The sequence below is a fragment of the Dysidea avara genome, chromosome 2 (assembly GCF_963678975.1).
Source record: "Dysidea avara chromosome 2, odDysAvar1.4, whole genome shotgun sequence".
NCBI lineage: Eukaryota > Metazoa > Porifera > Demospongiae > Dictyoceratida > Dysideidae > Dysidea > Dysidea avara.
In genome coordinates, this window is record NC_089273.1 from 20,118,810 (window position 1) to 20,137,125 (window position 18,316).

General features: G+C 37.6%; 1 protein-coding gene and 1 long non-coding RNA gene across 2 annotated transcripts in view; both read right to left on the reverse strand.

Annotated features, from left to right (window-relative positions):
• The window catches only part of LOC136246311 (sushi, nidogen and EGF-like domain-containing protein 1), a 36,223-nt gene extending 19,949 nt beyond the window's left edge, over window positions 1–16,274 (reverse strand). The window contains exons 1-2 of the mRNA XM_066037709.1: window positions 16,119–16,274; window positions 424–727 (exon numbers count right to left, since the gene is read on the reverse strand). Coding sequence (XP_065893781.1) covers window positions 424–705 — 282 coding nt within the window. The 5' untranslated portion in view covers window positions 706–727; window positions 16,119–16,274. The remainder of the gene's footprint in view (window positions 1–423; window positions 728–16,118) is intronic.
• LOC136246801 (uncharacterized) overlaps window positions 1–18,316 on the reverse strand; it is a 185,404-nt gene that overhangs the window by 146,762 nt on the left and 20,326 nt on the right. The window lies entirely within an intron of this gene.

An 18,316-nucleotide genomic window follows, 5' to 3' on the forward strand; every position in this document is an offset into this window, starting at 1 on the left:
GAAGACTCACAAATGAAAAAGTTTTTAAATCACACACAATTGTTGCTCACAATGTTGCCTTTGGGCGGTACCGTATATCAAACTAACTGATGTGCATTTTGGATTGGGTTTTCAACAAGCCATAGTCACAAACCATCAGTTTACACTTGCTGGTAAGCACTTTTTTTGTAGATTACAATTTAATGTGTTGCTAGCAGCACTCCTTACCTGTGAGAGTGCTACTAGCAACACATCAAATTAAAATTGTAATCTGGTAGATTAACAATCTCTGCCAAGTGACAAATTAAATAATACAGGGGCGGTTTTAAAATTATAAACTATTGTGACAATCAAGTAAAAATTTATTGCCAACCAAGGTAAAATGTGCACAAATTCAATACGTATAAATAGTACCATAGTTATGTAGCAGTATGCAGTACTCACATAAAGATTTCTAAACCTCCTGGCAAAAAATGGAAAAGTAAATCCAATACTGAAGTTAGGGGAGCTGCCATCATTATTAGGAGTGAGTCTGAACTCCTCACAATCTCTTCTAGTGACTTCATAAATAGATACTCCATCTGATCCAATTACATTACTCTTATGGACCAACATTGTAACAGTATCAAACAGGCAAACTTTAGGACCATTGAAGGGAAGGAAGTCACTAATAGGAATGCTACTGACTGAATGTGTCAGCAGTAACACCACTACCACACCAATCATCTTGAGTACTGCAACACTGCAACTGAAAATGTGTGCTATAAAATTATTATTATTATATATAAAAGTTCAGTACAAGTTGCTACACTTGTTTAAAATGGAGGTTAACTAAAGTTAACCGGAGTTAATGGAGGAAGGCCTGGCCGCAGCATGCACCATAAATAGAAATAAGCTGTAAACGCATGAGCACAAGAGTACACCACTGACACCATACCGCGTGTCGAGGTGCAAGATCTGTAGTGAAATTTTAAGTGAAGGACTAAGATACGTGATGCTTTCATCATATATTTCTCAATGTCGCTAGAGCTTCTACTGGGCATACTTACCTCCCTCGACGTCATTACCGGCTATAGGTATGAACTGGAAATTTGTTATAACCAATGACAGAAGGCCATTGATACACCGTGGACAGCCAGTCACCGTCTCAACAGAGGAATCCTTTCATAAGTTCCTACCTACAGTTCCATACCATGTATACAATGTCGACCCCGTGGCCTAGCTCAACGACCTTTCGTTTTAAATAACTGTTCTACCAGACACGCTATTAGCATCTTGCAAAAACCCATAGTAAAGCACAAAACAAGGGCTCGCTGTCATCATTTGAGTCTGGGTCATGGGTTAGCTAAGCGGTGTCGCACAAAGTATAGTTTAATCTAACACAGAGGTAAGTGAAGTGTCTGTGCACTGCTTAATTAAATGTAATGATTAAACTGCCTTATTCAGCTTAAAATCTACTGCAGTCGGTGCATACAGTAGCTATGCTATATCAAAATTCAGAACAGAATAGCTACACTGTATGTACAAAAGAAAACTAATACTTAGTTCTGATCAGAGGTATACCGATATACGGATACATATCATATCGGTGACCGATAAAACCTGTACAATACACCGATATACAACTAAACTATCTTGAGGACACTGTCCAATGATCAAGCCGCATTATAAACAACATTACTTAGCTAACAAGGGTGGGAAGCAGTATTTACCTTCCTTGTCTAAAAGTGGTATGCTACACGAAGCCATCTAAGTGCACATGTAATTACTGTTTTGTTATCACAAAGCTTACCAATCATATAACAAATACTTATAGTGGTGAGCCTGGGGAAACAGCAATAAGATGAACCAAGAGCTCAGCATAAAACAACCAGCCATCTCTACAAGCCATTAAAATGCTGATTAATGCTTGGCAGGGGCATGTATTAAAATATTTGTGGGTGTTTTATAGTCTGAATGGTGAATAGAGGCCACACCACCATAGGTAACCAAGCATAGCCAATGATCCTAAAACGGGTAGTTGGAAAAGGCGGATACAGTCGGACGCGGACACGGACGCGGACATTTTCTAAAAGCACTTTTACATTTATGTAACAGTTATTTTTCATACCTAATGCTGTTTTTACAGCAGTCTTCGCTTCGAGACCCAGGCGTCGATCCTTTCATAGCGCTTATCCATTTATAAGCGCACGTGCGAAGGACTAGACCAGCACTCCACAGCATGCCAAAGACCATAATGGTATTGTACACATGTTCTAAAGTCTAATACAGAGTTATATAGTTGTAGAGATTAGCTTATATGCCCCATGCAACTTAGCTTAGCAGGCCAAATCCACAATCTTACGCCTTTTAGTATAAGGCGCAGGCGCTTATACCGAGTGTTGAGGATTTCAAGGACCTGGCCTACGAGATTAAGTTGGGACATGCTAGATTAATCTCTGTGACTCTGAATTAGATTTCTAGAGCACGTATACAACACTATAATGGTCTTTAGAGTGCTAGTCTATCCTTCGCACGTGCGCTTATAAATGGATAAGTGCTATGAAAAGATCGACGCCTGGGTCTGGAGGCGAAGACTGCTGTAAAAACAGCGTTAGGTATGAAAAATAACTGTTATATAAATGTAAAAGTCCTTTTTGAAAATGTTTGCATCCATGTCCGCGTCCGTGTCCGCGTCCGTGTCCGCGTCCGTGTCCGACCGTACCCGCCTTTTCCAACTACCCTCCTAAAACTGTCTTCAGTGGTTAAAAATGGCATACCTGGTTCCTCAAATAGAAATAGCTATACTTATGGTATATAGATCAGTATTGTATCGGTTTCCAAATGATTAATCTCACATCAGATCAGTATTGGTTTCCTTATATCAGTACACCTCTAGTTGTAATAATCAAACCTAATGTCAGATTATCTCTCCACCAAACATGCCAACTCATCACTGTGCTCTCTAGAAGGATGTTTATTAATAGTTTGCAGAAATCAGGTAGCTTGGAAATCATTCAAAACATGAAGAACATAGTGGTCAAGGTTTAGCAAGCCTGAAGGTTTTCTTCAAAAGCATTGTGTAAATTTACAAAGCTGTATACATGCATGCATTGGGTAAAAGGTGCAGATTGCTTGTACTAATAAGATAGGCATAAAAATAAATAAAAATAAATAAAATAATGGCTTAGACAAAGCAAAGTGTGAATAATTTACAACCCATGGCTGGGCCTTGCTTAACAGTAACTAAGATTAAGGTACCCTGACTTTGTTAAAGCAATGAAGGTATGGTTACAAAAGGCATTGAGAAGAAAGAGGCAGTAACTTGGACTAGTTCTAACTGAATCTCCATAATGTGTACACAGTAAAAAAAATATTTTAAAAAAAATAATAATAAAAAGTAATAAAACAATAAAGAAAATCACTTCACTATTTGACCCCTTACCCCCTGCACAAGTTACAAGAAATTGCTCAAATAGTGGATATATACTGTACCTCACCCAGCTAGGTAATAACCTTTCCTGGCTGGGTCAAAACAAAAGAAAGAAATGGAACTAATCATTCTTGCCACAGCCAGAGAATAGCTTGTCAATTACTTAATGCAAAAAACACTTCTGTCCCTTCAAGGACGTGTCCACATAGTATGGCAAATCAAGCCAATTAAGAACACTTATAGACAAATTATCTACTAAGCTCAGGCCACTTGACCCCATTTGCTGTTCAAATACAAGCTAGAGATGTGCTCCATCAATATTATAAATTTTATAAGCTGCCAGGTCTCTAACCCACTAACTACATCAAAATCTTCAGCAAGTGTCACCGTTCCCACAATAGCTATATTCATATGTTCTAAGTGTAAGCATAAACAGCAAGTGTTCTCCTCTCCCAAAGGGACAATTACGCAAAACATTTACGCCAAGCTACTAATTTACTTCCTAAGCTCAAGCCAATGTCTCGTGAAACCCTTGTTATGGATAGCTGCAAAGTCAATCAAATGTTTACATTGATATTGAGCAAATAAATGGTTAAGATCAAGTTGATGCTCTACACTACCCATGCTCCAAATAGCTGCATAATCTAGCAGGTGTCAAATGCAAAAGAAATGCTCAGGTGTTCCATGTAATCTAGACTCTACATGATTAGACAAGTGTGAGATTTAAGCCCAGGTTAATCCGTTACACAACCTATGCTCTGCAAGTTTAAGCAAGTGCCTAATAAACAATGCCTAAGCTCAAGCTAATGTTCTATGCATCTACGCAACATACGTTCTGCAAGTTTAAGCAAGTGTTTAATAAACAATGCTTAAGATAATGTTCTACACAACCTGCGCTGTGGAAGATTAAGTAAGTGTCAGAAACAATGCTTAAGCCCAAGTTAAGAGTCTATGCAACCTACGCTCTGCAAGTTTAAGCAAGTGCTTAATAAGTAATGTTTAAGCTCAAACTTATGTTCTATGCAACCTATACTCTGGAAGTATCAAGAAACAACGCAATTTGCACTCGGGTAGATTAAGCTGGTGTTCTGCAACCTATGATCTGATTGATAAAGCAAGTGTTAAAATATTTATTTAATATATATATATATATATATATACCACTTTCACACCTCACTTCAAAGGGAAGAGAAGGTGTATAAGTGGTATAATAGCACTGCTAGCAGTGCTCAGGAATGCAGTAACGAGAATAGGAGGTAGTATATACAAGTTATATCCCTCCTAGGAGTGATATAACTTGTATATACTACCTCCTATTCTCATTAATGCATTCCAAGCATTCTCAGAAATCATTTGATTTCTTTGATGAAACTGTGTGATCTCCTCTCCTTTAATATAGCGACACTTCACAGGATCGATAGTGGGTTTTAGTTTTTGTAAAGTGAGCCAAGGCATAGATCATGGACTTGGGGAAAAAGATAGTTCATTGTTTTACTGAATGAAGAAGGTCACAGGTTAGTTTATATTAAACATGTTACATTCAATAGTCACGTGGGGATGTCCCACAGACACTGGGCGTAGTGCTTAATTGATTTGGCCATTAGTGTTAATAGTATTCACTACTTTAGTTTATTCATGGCTAGTAAAGTAAGTACTTTAGTGTAGTTGAATCGTCTTTACCTTGCCGTTTTGACACCTGGCGCGATGTCACACACGCGTAGTGACTGGGCGTGGCGCTTAATTGGCTAGGCCATTATAGTGCTGTAAACATATTCACTGCCGGCTTTAGTTTATTTATGGCTAGTATAGTAAGTACTTTATAGCGCACTTAAGCTTCATTATGAGCTCTTCAGTTCGTATTTGGGCTTCCTGTGTTTAATTGCGTACCCACAATCGAAGCGATCTGCATGCTCGTGACGATATACTTACGTTCAGCCACTCAGCAGTGCCTTGTCGTTGCTCTTACGACGTTACCCACAATCGAAAGTTACATGGTCCCTTATAAATACACTCGCAAAGCATTCCTGCAGTTTCCATGTACACTTGCAGGTGATTAACCCAAGTGGAATATATTAGTTGTAACATGGGCACTTGTGATTTGCCTGAAATATACACACTCGCACTCGGGCTGCGCCCTCGTGCTCGTGTGTATATTTCAGGCAAATCACTCGTGCCCATGTTACAACTACTACATATATATATTTTTAAAGGCTTAAACTTAAGGTAATGCTCTAAGCAACCTATGTTCTGCAAAATTAACCCTTCATTCAACTTAAGGCTCGAATGACCAACTTAAGGCTCGAATGACCAACCTACAAGAATCTTCACATATACTAGAGCTAAGGACATACTTATAGGCCAAAGCCAGACTGACGGATTGATTTCTCCCACTCAAGTATAACTGGAACTAGATAATAGAATTAATTAGCATTGTAACTGTATGATTTATAAAAAGTTATAATATCAACTGCAGCAAACATTCATTTATAAGCACTGCACTCTGCAACTGTATACAACCAACAATGAGAACTAATTAATTATCTTACATTTGCAATGAGGATTTCTTATATTGATATCAAAGGGCTAAATCTTTTGAAAAGTAGCTGATTTTCTCAAATGCTTTAGATAGACATAATGAGTGCACTGCTTAATCTAATGCATGCACTACTTCCAACCACCATGGACGTGATCACCCACCCCTGTGGTGCGGCTTAACAATTGTAATTAAGTATAACATAGGCATGCGTTTTCTTGACAACCGGACAGAACATATAGGGTTGCTCATCATAACACACCAAGAAGTCACCTTCTTTATGATAACCCCCAGAGAAAGACAAGAGCATACATCTCAACAACCTCTTCGGGCTTGCTTAGTGATCCACAATCAGTGAGCTGGCTTCCACAAGACATCATCTTTCAACAGCTCTCAACTCTACTAGCAATAAAGGATTCTCACAGAGTTTCTGGGGCTGCTGAGTCCCAATGGTGTAGCCAGACCAGGGCATTGCCCAGGCATTAATCCTCTTTGCCCTATCATCAGCTATCAATAGTAATAAAGAATGTGGGCTGAATCCACTGATGAACAGTCACTTATAACACCCACGATTGCACAAGAATGGCTACACTACCTACCCTGCGTCAACTTTGCATTGCTTTCTTTTTGGCCATCCAGAGACTAACAGATGTGGTTCTTCTTTTTCCATAGGGATTTTCCCTACAAGTCATTCAATTGGGGTACCATTTATGGGAGGTAATAGAGGTGCGATCACATCATTATAAATAAACTGCGTGGGCAGCATTGTGTCAAGGACTACATTGAAAAGATTGGCATGGAACCCATACCGCTAGTACAGCAGACATTGTGCATTTGGATTCGTATTGGGTGTGGTCAAAACTTGCATTGAGGTGAGGCAGACTAGAGATATTAGCACCCATTAGCTGTGTGGGTACTGGGTTGGATGCTTCTACAGGTGACAGTTCAGATGACCATAAACTCCAGTTAAAGTCATGTCATCACATGATACAGCACTATAAGTACCTCATCTAAGGTTCTTCCTAGTCGGGTATTATGTCACTGCTGTGTATTGTACGCACACATTAAGAAGACAATAGCTAGCTAGCATTTGCAATCAGTTATATTAATTAACTTGCACACAGTTACTATAGTCATAGAGTAAATAAGTGCACAACACATTTTGAAATGCTATAGTGATGTCCATATGAAGAGGGGCATTTTGCATGGTTAAGCGGCGGCACACCCATTGCCAGGGCATAAATATATATATATATATATATATATTTAAATATATTACAAATGTCTGACTACGCTACTAGGCTGGTCATCACATTAAGCTTAAGAGTCCATCACGACAGTATGAGAATAGAGAACCTAAAAGCAATGAAAGCTTCACATTAACATGTATGTTATGGCACACTACTAAACAATGACCACAGAAGTGCGTAAAACAAACAAATCACAAAGGTTTATTGCTTTAGGAACAGCCAACCCAGTAACACTCAAACTCCTATACAAGTGCTATTATATAGCAATCATGTGACCCACAATCCTTGTTTCAGGATAAGATCATCTGGTAGGAATTAGTTTGGAGGTAGGAACAAAGTTCTTCTGGAGGAGTAGGAGCCGACAATGGACTCCTAATTACCCCCAAACATGTTAAAGGGAGAAAGGTGCTAATACTGGTGATAATTGTGTTAATGGCAAGTAAGTATTAATAAGCGTGCTAATGGTGACAGATACGTTATGTACCAACAGACAAAAGTGATATGGGGCGTGCGCTGCAGTCCTGGGTTTTCCTCCAAATACATTCTAGTATTTCAATGCCTGCCATTACCTACACAATGGCGGATTCCAGGATGGAGCATTTGGGGCAAATGCCCCCCCTGTGGAAACTTTGTCAGGCTAAGATCAGTTTATAAAACTCATGAAAATATGTACATTTTACTAGTATTTATTACAAATTCGCCTGAAATTAAAATCAAGCTAGCTGTCACAGTGAAACTCTCTCGATAATCTATGGTGAAAGTCACCCAGCACCTTTGTACATATTAAGCACTTCTAAAAAATAATTATTGTATTGCTGTTGTTTAAGACATTCAGAGCCCTTAAAACAGCTTTTAAGACTTCACAACCATCTGCAAAAGCCAAAATGGCAAAAATCAACAGTGAGACACTACTAAGAGGCGATTATTTGCTGCTTCAAAAATGCAGCAACTAACAAGAGAATCTGGTTCTCCTTGTACTGTATTCTACAACACTCCCTAACCACCTACAACTTAGCCTATTTGTGCCACTCCCCTTGCCAGCTCCTGGATCCGCCCCTGCTGCATTCCTTCTGGACATTAGTTCATGTTCTTTGTCCTACATAACGGGAGTGTATAAACAGTGGAACGGAATACTGGAAAGGTGGAATACTGGAATGGTGTAATGGAATTTTTTAAAGTTCAATATCATTTTTTACGTCCAAATAAGTACAACTCTACCCCTTATGTAAGTAAATAATAAGGATTTCCCTTGAAGTCTGTTTATTTAGCATAATTCACCTCACCATAGACAAAGTTTACCAATATATTGTACTGTAAAGTCAGTTATGAACATGCACAATAGCAGTTTATTGGGAACACCAAGAAGACTCCTGACTTAACCCTTGTTCCCAAATGATAAAAAGTTAGCTAGCTAGCTGATTACATGAATGCATTGTAAAAGTACATTCACTGTATAATGAAGTATTCATTTATTATCAACTTTATCAGTTAGGCACTGGAGGGCGAACACAGAAGGCAGAGCCTGTACAAGGCATTTACCACTAACCTAGGAACCTAAGTGAAAATCTTTGAGAAAAGTGAAATGCGACTATCTTGTAAGCATTTACAATGAGCCTTTTCTACAATTATGTCAGAAAAAAAATTTAAGCCAAGTTCATTGTGGCAGTGCCACATTGCACACAGTTAGTTTCACACAAGTAATTGAGTTATAAGTCATATAAGTGTTGTGGTGAGGAAAAGTATGCTGACTTCAAGGGGAATCCTATTTATTTGCTTACATAAGGGGAGGATTTGTACTTATTTAAATTATATTGAACTTTAAAAAATTCCATTCCACTATTCCAGTATTCCACCATTCCAGTATTCCATTCCACTGTTTATACACTCCCTACATAACCCATAAGCCAAATGTAGCTCATAATATACACATACCACAGACATAATGAAATACTCTTGTCTCCACAAATATCCCCCACTGCTAATGAATACTAAACTTGTTGTTACACAGCTCTTTTTACTAAGCATATGGTGAACAAGTGGTACTAAGGAATGACAAAGCAATTATTAACACTGGAAATGGAGTAGTGGAATGGAATTAAAGTATTTTTTCAAACTACTAGTTTCCCATCTGTGATGAGTATATTTTGATTGTTGTATTTGCCCATGTGCATGTGATTTCAATAAACCAATCAATCTAATCGTCAGCAAGTTTGCATAAGCTACCAAGTGACATTCATTATACCATCCACAAAATTTATTATTTATTAAGGTTTACAGCACAAGTGCTGCTACAGCTTGTTTATAGATATTATCAGGAGCTTATGAGCCGCCGAAGGCGGCGAAGGAGCATGAAACTCGGTTCCATCACAATCCAAATTACATCACGTTTTTTTTTTAATAAATTGCTACGAGTGTCACACACAATTAGTATACAGCGTCAATTAATGAGATTTTACTTTCCTTATATGGAAACTAATCACCAATGAATTTGGATTTTGATGGCACCCAGCAGGCTACGTAAGTTTCATGCTCCTTTACCGCCTTCGGCGGCTCGTAAGCTCCTGATATTATATAAATGTGTTTGTAAAGCTGCAGCAAGGAGAAAATCCATGAACAGCCTTGATCCTGCAGCCATCCAATTTATGCTTGAATGCTTACAGAAGTCTGCCGGGTGGTCAGGATGTTTTCTCCTTGTCAAAAGCTGGGTGGATTTCATTTACACAACTCAGAATGCAAATTCAAATCCAGCAGAATGTCCTAACTGCTAAGTTAGATAAATGACAAGACATTTTCAGTGATTATACTCTTCTAGCACAAAGGTGTTGATTTACCTGTAGTGCTGTATAAAAAGAAAAGGGGGAAAGACATATGGTAGCTGAAGACAAAATGGCCACTTCATTGTGGGTTATTTGGGATATGGTTTAGTTGTGTAGTAAATAACCTAATCTACCCAAATGGCTCAGTGACACATCTATGATGTTTAAAGGTCGTTACTGAAAGTTGAAAATAAGGCATCTGAAGTAGGGCTAGGACGAAAAGTGAAATACATTCGTTAATAAAATGTTCGAACATCTGAAGCTTCGGTATTAGCTTTCAAGCTTGCATTTATGCACATCCTCTTACAGTGTAAGCTTGATCTTTCTAATCCTAATTAATAAGTTTGTAAGCATTTTGAAAATGCATAGCAGCAGTACTGAACGACAGATCAATTGATTGCAATGGGTGTGTCCACTACCAGTAAACACCAACTAATGGCTAAAAGGATGTTTTCGTGAATTACCTATATATCATTTTATAAGGTGCTTTAAGGCTACAACTACGGTAGCAAGCTAAACTGTCATAGTTTTAAAGTGGGTGTGGCACATGAAGATGAGGTGCGTTACTGGAATACAGTGGTATATAGTTGTTTGCTGACAAATTTTCAAAACAACAATAATGAAGCTAGTAAGACCAATACAACTTATATTATGAACTTTTGGTCAGACTTAAAGACTTACACTGAGCTGTACTGTAAATTTACGTAAAGGGGTTTCTGTCGAAACTACAGAAACTGACCTAGATCCGCTACTGTGGCTGATGCTAGATGTAATACACTACTATGGTTGAAAAGGAATATTTTATTGCTGTCACTTTTGTACATTGAGAGTTCATCAAAAAGCAAGGAAGGCCAAGACAAATAGCAAATGTTGTCATAACTTTTGAATAAAATTCCAATATTTGTTAAAGCTCATCAGGAGAACCCTAATGGCACCTTGTTTTTGGACCGATGAATGAAGTGAATGAAGAATGCAGCAGTTAAAGTGGTAACAGACAAAGTTGCACAGAGCCGCTACAGCATAATCCTCGACAGTAAACAATGAATAATTACAGAATAATACAAAGCAATATATATATATTTAATTGGTAACATATGTACAGTATGTATGCATTTTAAAAATTTGATTCTTTTGTGGATTCAGAGTACACACCATGAATTTGCTTGTGAAATTGAATTTTCGTGTTTTAAGTAAGCACACATTTATTTTTCAAGAATGGAGGAATGTGCAACTGTGTACTAAAGGAAAACATTTGTCAAACAAAATTAGCCATGATGTACTAGTGATTACACAATATAACATTTAAAATTGGTATTGTTATTATGAAGTATTTTGTCACATTCATGAGATGTATGCATACTATAGCATCTGTTAGGTAGGAAAGCCACGCAAAGTGTTGAATGACTGAAAGAAAGGTGCTGGGAGCAATAACTTTTCAATGATACATACAGCCTATTTCAGGTTGCTTGTGAATTCAATTGAACAATTCACACACGTGATTTTGAACGTGATCATGTGAATGCTTACGTGCAGTGTTTTAATGTATCAAATAACTACCTCCTGGCATTGTCTAACGATCTTATAAGGTGAATATTGCAGTTGGGCTAGTGAAAGGAGCTCGGTTGAAAGGAACAGCTCACGTGTTCGAGCAATTATATGTGTGAATTGTTTAATTGCATTTGCATGCAACCTGAAATTGACTGCATTAATACTGAGGTGTCTCGGTTGAATGGGTTGAACTTTTCTTTGATGACACGTGACCAAACTCCTGTGACAAAAGATCATGCACTTGACTACAAAATGTCATATCACAAGTGTAGTCTATTTTGGTATTATTGTAGTGTATAAAGCCAGCTTTATAATTTGATGTGTGACCATCCTCCTCTCTTCTTTTGCATACCGATCATATCGTCATTAATTATGTGCTGAGTCTAACGACATTTAGATTAGTGCTATGGGACAAAGCATGATGGAGATATGACTGATCCGGCTACTGAGTATAGTGAATGACTAGTACCTTTGGGTGGCCTGCAAGCAGCGATACTCTTAAAGAAAAGCGATGCTTGGTACTAGAAAAATTCATGGTGAGTAACACAATGTTAGACACTGACTTAATACGCTAGCAGCTTCATACTGGTTTAATATCATTAAATTTTAAAAAAGGCCATAAAATCACATGGTGACAAGTAAGGGTTAAGGTAATCAATCACCTACACATAATAAAAATTATTACCAGTTTGAGAAGCAGTGAGAACTTAATTATGCAAACACTTTGATAGGTTTGTTTGTACCCCTCAGGTGTAGCATTTTACTGGCTTACTACAAATTGGCTATCTTATGGGAATATACTTGCATGTAACAACCACAAGAAAATTGCATAGCTACTGTAATTCTCAAGACATTCTCAGGTTTCATCATGTTACAGTACATAACACATTGCTGGCTGGAGAAACGTACCAAATGACATGCTATTGCTGGCTGGAGAAACGTACCAAATGACATGCTATTGCTGTGTTCTGCTACTGTAGGATTGTTCCAGTGAATGCATGAATCAATGTTGTACCAGTTACTAGTTAATTTTATACAATGTTCTGATGCCAGTTTGTTTACAGTCAATACAGTGTATATGTATACATTAGAACTAAAAGTCTCTGAAAAAATAAAGATTTCTAATTAAGTGTTCATCTTTTTTTTGTATGTACAGTATCAGATCTGTAAGAATCCCACATGTTTGTGCAAGCATAATTTAACACAATAAACACAATGGGTAGAATACTTAGAAATTATGTTTAAAATCCATATATTATTTTGAACACCTCTTTTGTAATGTAGGAAGGCGCTAACGATCAACACCTCGATATAATGGTATTGACCATAGCCACAGGAGGTCATTTTGCTTTGTGTCAGTGCTCCCAAGGAGATACAATGAGTAGCTCACCTTGCATTGGACTGCCATTTCAGTAGATGCAGCATGCTGGCATATCAAATTTTCATTCAGTGGGTTGCATGCACCCTGAAATTGGTTAGGCTAGGCATATAAGTTCGCAAAAATCTTTAAAATCAACATACATATACATCTTGTACATATTTCTAAACAGTATCCAGATGGCTCACACAGTTAGTTATAAAAATATTTAGTTTATGTACACATTCTTGGTTCCACACCTCAACAGATGTATCAATTCTAGTCATAACATTCTTACCAAAATAACTTTTTATTACTACACTCACAAGGTTTCTACAGAAATCAGAAAGACCTTACAGACAATGTAGACAACCATTGTATTCCCAGAAATTAAATACCATGCATTCACATCATCTAAGGGGCTCTAAATCGCATAAACATCTTGTCATGTAAAGGTGAGAATGGAGCAAAACGTGATCCTGCCAGGCTTCAAGCTTACAGTGTTACATTAGTGCACCAAACAACCCACCTATCACTGTTTACCTCATATTATAGAAAGTAAGCTAACATTAATTTTCTACACTAGATAGTAAAAATCTAAGCCTCAAGAAATTAAACCACTAGGGAAGGAAACCTTAATAAAACACCCAAGTTCTGTATACCCTAGGGTGGTACTAATCAGTCAGCAGTGAGCCAATTTGTTGTTATTAGGCCATAATATTGTATGCTGTTGATATGAGTGTACTATTGTGATAACCATTTACTAGTACTTATTGTTATACAATAGAATGACTCTGTACCAGATAACAGTACCACTTATTGGGAAAACAGCACATTAATCTTAATATTATTGACTCTCTAGTAGTGAGTTGGGAATACAATTCGACTGTTTAATTAGGATATATATGTATACTTTATGACTGTTTTAATGAAGTACAGCTGAGTGCAAGGACCATGTCCCATCTCTAAGAAGTACTTCGTTACCCAGTCTCCATACATGCATCCTTGTACAATACACAAATGTGTAAAGCCTTTAAGAAGCTAATATTTTGCATGGATCAAAAAATTAATGTATATGTCTCTAGCTTGGTAACAAAAGAAATAAAAACCTGATCAACTGGATTTGAGAAACATTAAGTGCTTCATGGGATCACTATACAGCTTGGTCATGCAAGACAGTTAAAAAGACTTTCACGTTTACAGTACATGAGGATATCTACTATGTGGAACACTCTCTTTACCAACCACTGCACAGATTCGGATATGGAGTATCACACAAAGAGATAAAGACATGTCACTAACTCATGACACCTTTTCCCTTTCCTTCATGTCCATGATACAGTTGATTTCCAGTTGGTTGTTGATGAAGTCCAAACTTACAAAATGTCACATGGATGAAAATAACCAATGAAAGTTATTGTCACAGGTGGAGCAAGAAGAGTTAGTTCTTTAACCCTTTATTATCGAATGGCTAATATATTGCCATAACAAGTGCCCTTTATAAACAGAGCCATAACTCCTTATTCCTAGGGGCTACGAAGCTGAAATTGCTACCAAACTGCTCAAAAGGACCGGGCGCTTCTAACGAAGTTTACCGTTCGGCAATAGGAAGAAGCATGGGTAAGTTATGGTACTTGGCAATATAAAATAGCGTATACAAAACAATAATACCTGTTTAAAACTCCATGTTCGCCTTCTCCCTGCTAATAAGAGGCTTTAGTTAGAATTACTCCATTCCCCACGTGATAAGGATTCTAAAAATAAATAGTGTGATGTCATCGCGTTGATTAGTAAGATGGCGGCGCCCATCTTTCAATGCCATGGCGATACGGAGAAGATACGCTTTCTTCGCTTCATAGCGCGTGAGTTGTGTGTGTGATCTGTAAGTATTCTAGCTGTGTTGATAGAAGAGAGAGATGGCTATCAAACGGCATATAGCTTCATGGATTAATTAATGGGTGGGGTCCACTCGTATCGCACACAGTTCACACAAGCCATAAAAGTTTTCACACTTGCGGTTTTGTAAAAAAAACTCCGGTAATAAAGGGTTAAACTAAATATGGTCAGTTTTCATTGGTTACCTTCAAGCAACGTGATTTTTGTGTATTTCAATTTGTTTTGGTCAACGCATGGTAAGTAATAACCTCACCATAATGTTGATGGGCAGATTAAAGCCCTGTTATGGAAACATGCTGAAGAGTCTTGATGTAATAGTAATTTGATTAAAAATTTTCCATAAAACTCATGCAGTATAAGAGGATCGATGCTGGTCTTAGCTTGTTCAGTCTAAGAATGATATCAAATTGATAGAAGTATATTTTCAGATGTTAAGTCACCATTACATCCTACAATTCTTACAAGCCTTTCATCAGGTCACCCCAAACACAACCTATTACTTTCCATACACACGCAACACACACACAAACCTCAAACACTGGACGTGCAATCAAACACCATAGTAACTATGACAAATTTAATTCAAACTGATTTTGTTGGATTTTAAAATATACATATCTACCTATGTATATACAATATAACAATGATCAAGTTGAAGTGGGGATTATCAGCAATGTGAATACTCAAAAAATACTGGAGACAATTAAACTATACCTTGAGCAGCATCTAATTGATATTTAGCTAATTTGTGGTTGAAATGCAAACTCAGCATATTTCCAGAAAGCCATTCATGCTATGTCAACAAGGTATACAAAAAAAAACACAAAGCTTTGAAGTATGATGTGGTGTTCACACTTGTCCACAGGGGTAATTTACAGCTATATAGGTGGGTGGGCTATTCTGCTTGAAGTGTCAATTAACAACTCTTGGTGAATATACAGTAGCAACACACACTGGAAAATAATCACTGGATTGGAGTCTATTGCAATCCCTGCAGGAGTTTCTAAAACTACGTGTGACATTTTTCTCCAACTTGAACTTCAAGGTAGGGATGACCAAAATGTGACAGGCTCTAAAGCATTTATGGTAGCACTACATAGCTGCTGTTGATGATCCAACTTTATTAAAAGCTGAACATGGAAGGCCCCCTTACTCAAGTTATACACTACAACACAATAAGCTTTAATTTGCACGGACAGTTTGCCCGAGTTTGGTTTGCCACTAGTACCCGTACGACACCAACATACAGTTTCTGTTGACAATTCAGATTATAAGAGTGCTTGATATTTAACTCGTAATATACACGAACGTAGTTTAAATCACTCACGCTAAAGCTGAGCCGTTCAACTGCTCGTCAATCACGTATACAGTCTGACTGAATCCGCGTCAATCCGCGTCAACTGAACAAAGTTTTCTCGAGAGAATGTAGTCTAGGCTCTTTGTGGTTGAGTTATCCCTCGAGTTCTGCAGACTTCGTTACCAATCACAGTGTCACGTGATAAATTCATAAGCTTAATTGGCAGGATTCCCTATGCTAGCTCACTAGTGGTACGGGGTGTGAACCTGGGCGAGATTGAAATGCAGTTGGTCTACACATGGTTTTATGGTCCACAAGTACGTTGTAGTTTGTTTTCAGTGCTGTTATAAACTTATTGTCGCCTATGACGGCCTAGTTATCCGGCAAAAATTCTACTGATGCACTTCAGTCACAGTTCTATGTGGAAGGGTGGATGGCTATAGATCTGTACAAGAATACTAGCTAGCTAAGCTTTTTTCTTTAATATTGTCATAGTGTAAAGGATCTATGATATTGTAATCACTATATTGTCTGACTGTTTTATTAGAGTAGTCCCAGCTATTTGCCGGATAAGCACGTACAATATAGTTATTATCTATCCAAAACAGCCAAGCTGTAAAATAAGAGTGTTGCCCTCAAAAAGGCTATATGGTGAAAAAGATGTGAAATCCAAGGTGGCGGCCAAGAAATGGCTGTGATGGTAGGTCAATGGTAAAAATTTTAATAACGACAATTCAGGTGAATTTTGTGCCAATTGACCAAGCGGCACCAAAATTCACCTGAATTGTCGTTATTAAAATTTTTATCATTAACCTACCATCACAGCCATTTCTTGGCCGCCACCTTGGATTTCACATCTTTTTTCACCATAACCTTTTGAGGGCCGCTCTCTTTTTTTACAGCTTGGCTGTTTTGGATTAGATTCACTTCTTTTTGTATTTGTATACCCCATAGTCGACCTATGGCCGGGTTTGGGGCTTTTTTAACCTATCTTTTTGTTCTTTACTACAGGAAGAAGAAAAGATGAAGAAGTTGTTAAATACTTTCTGATTTTATTAGTAAATGTACAAATTATATATATAATACATATATTTATTACAGAACTCTCTACATGATTGTTTCTTTGTAACTGAACACTCTCTACAAGGTGACTTCTTCTAGCTGATCTCTCTACAGGGTGATTTGTTTGTAGCTGAATTCTGTACAGGTGATTTGTTTGCAGCTGAACTCTCTACATGATGGTTTCTTTGTAGCTGAACTCTCTACAAGGTAACTTCTTCTAGCTGATCTCTCTACAGGGTGATTTGTTTCTAGCTGAATTCTTTACAGGGTGATTTGTTTGCAGCTGAACTCATTCACAAGTTAGAGATGATACAACATCGTGCTGCACGTTTCGTGTTAAATAGACCTTGGAGAAGGAATCATAGGGACAGCATAACTGAAATATTAGTGGAATTAAAATGGCCAACACTGGAAGATTGTAGGAAACAGGCACGTCTGATGCTGTTGTTTATGTTTGTAAACAAATTAATTTATGTTCCAAATCAGTATCTGCCAGTGTTATCTCCTGCAACAAGTACCAGGGCAAACCATCCCTTGAAGCTATTACAGTTGTATGCCAGAACAAATCGATATAGTAACTCTTTCTTACCAAGATCAATACCAGACTGGAACAATTTAGATATGGAAGATCTTGACAATATAGACCTACTTACTTTCAAGAACCGTTTGCAAAATGCACAGACACTAAAATTTTGTTTTTGTACATTAGCGATTTACCCAATGGGTTTTGCTAATCAATAATAATAATAATAACTCTCTACATGGTGGTTTCTTTGTAGCTTAACTCTCTACAGGGTGACTTCTTCTAGCTGAACTCTACAGGATGATCTTTTCATAGCTGAATTCTCTACAGGTGATTTGTTTGCAGCTGAACTCTCTACATGGTGGTTTCTTTGTAACTGAACTCTCTACAAGGTGACTTCTTCTAGCTGATCTCTCTATAGGGTGATTTATTATTATTATTAATGTTTTACAGCACATAGGTACTGAAAGCCAATGGCAAGTACTGCCAAGGGCTAAACTACACTAACATAAAATTAATTACCTACAAAACTTAAAGTACACTAGAAGATAAAATTAGATAATTAATTAGTTACAGAACTGATTTATAGGAAAAGTAGGGAGGTAAAGTTATGGTAGTTTGTCGTAAAGTGGAGGTTTCGTCG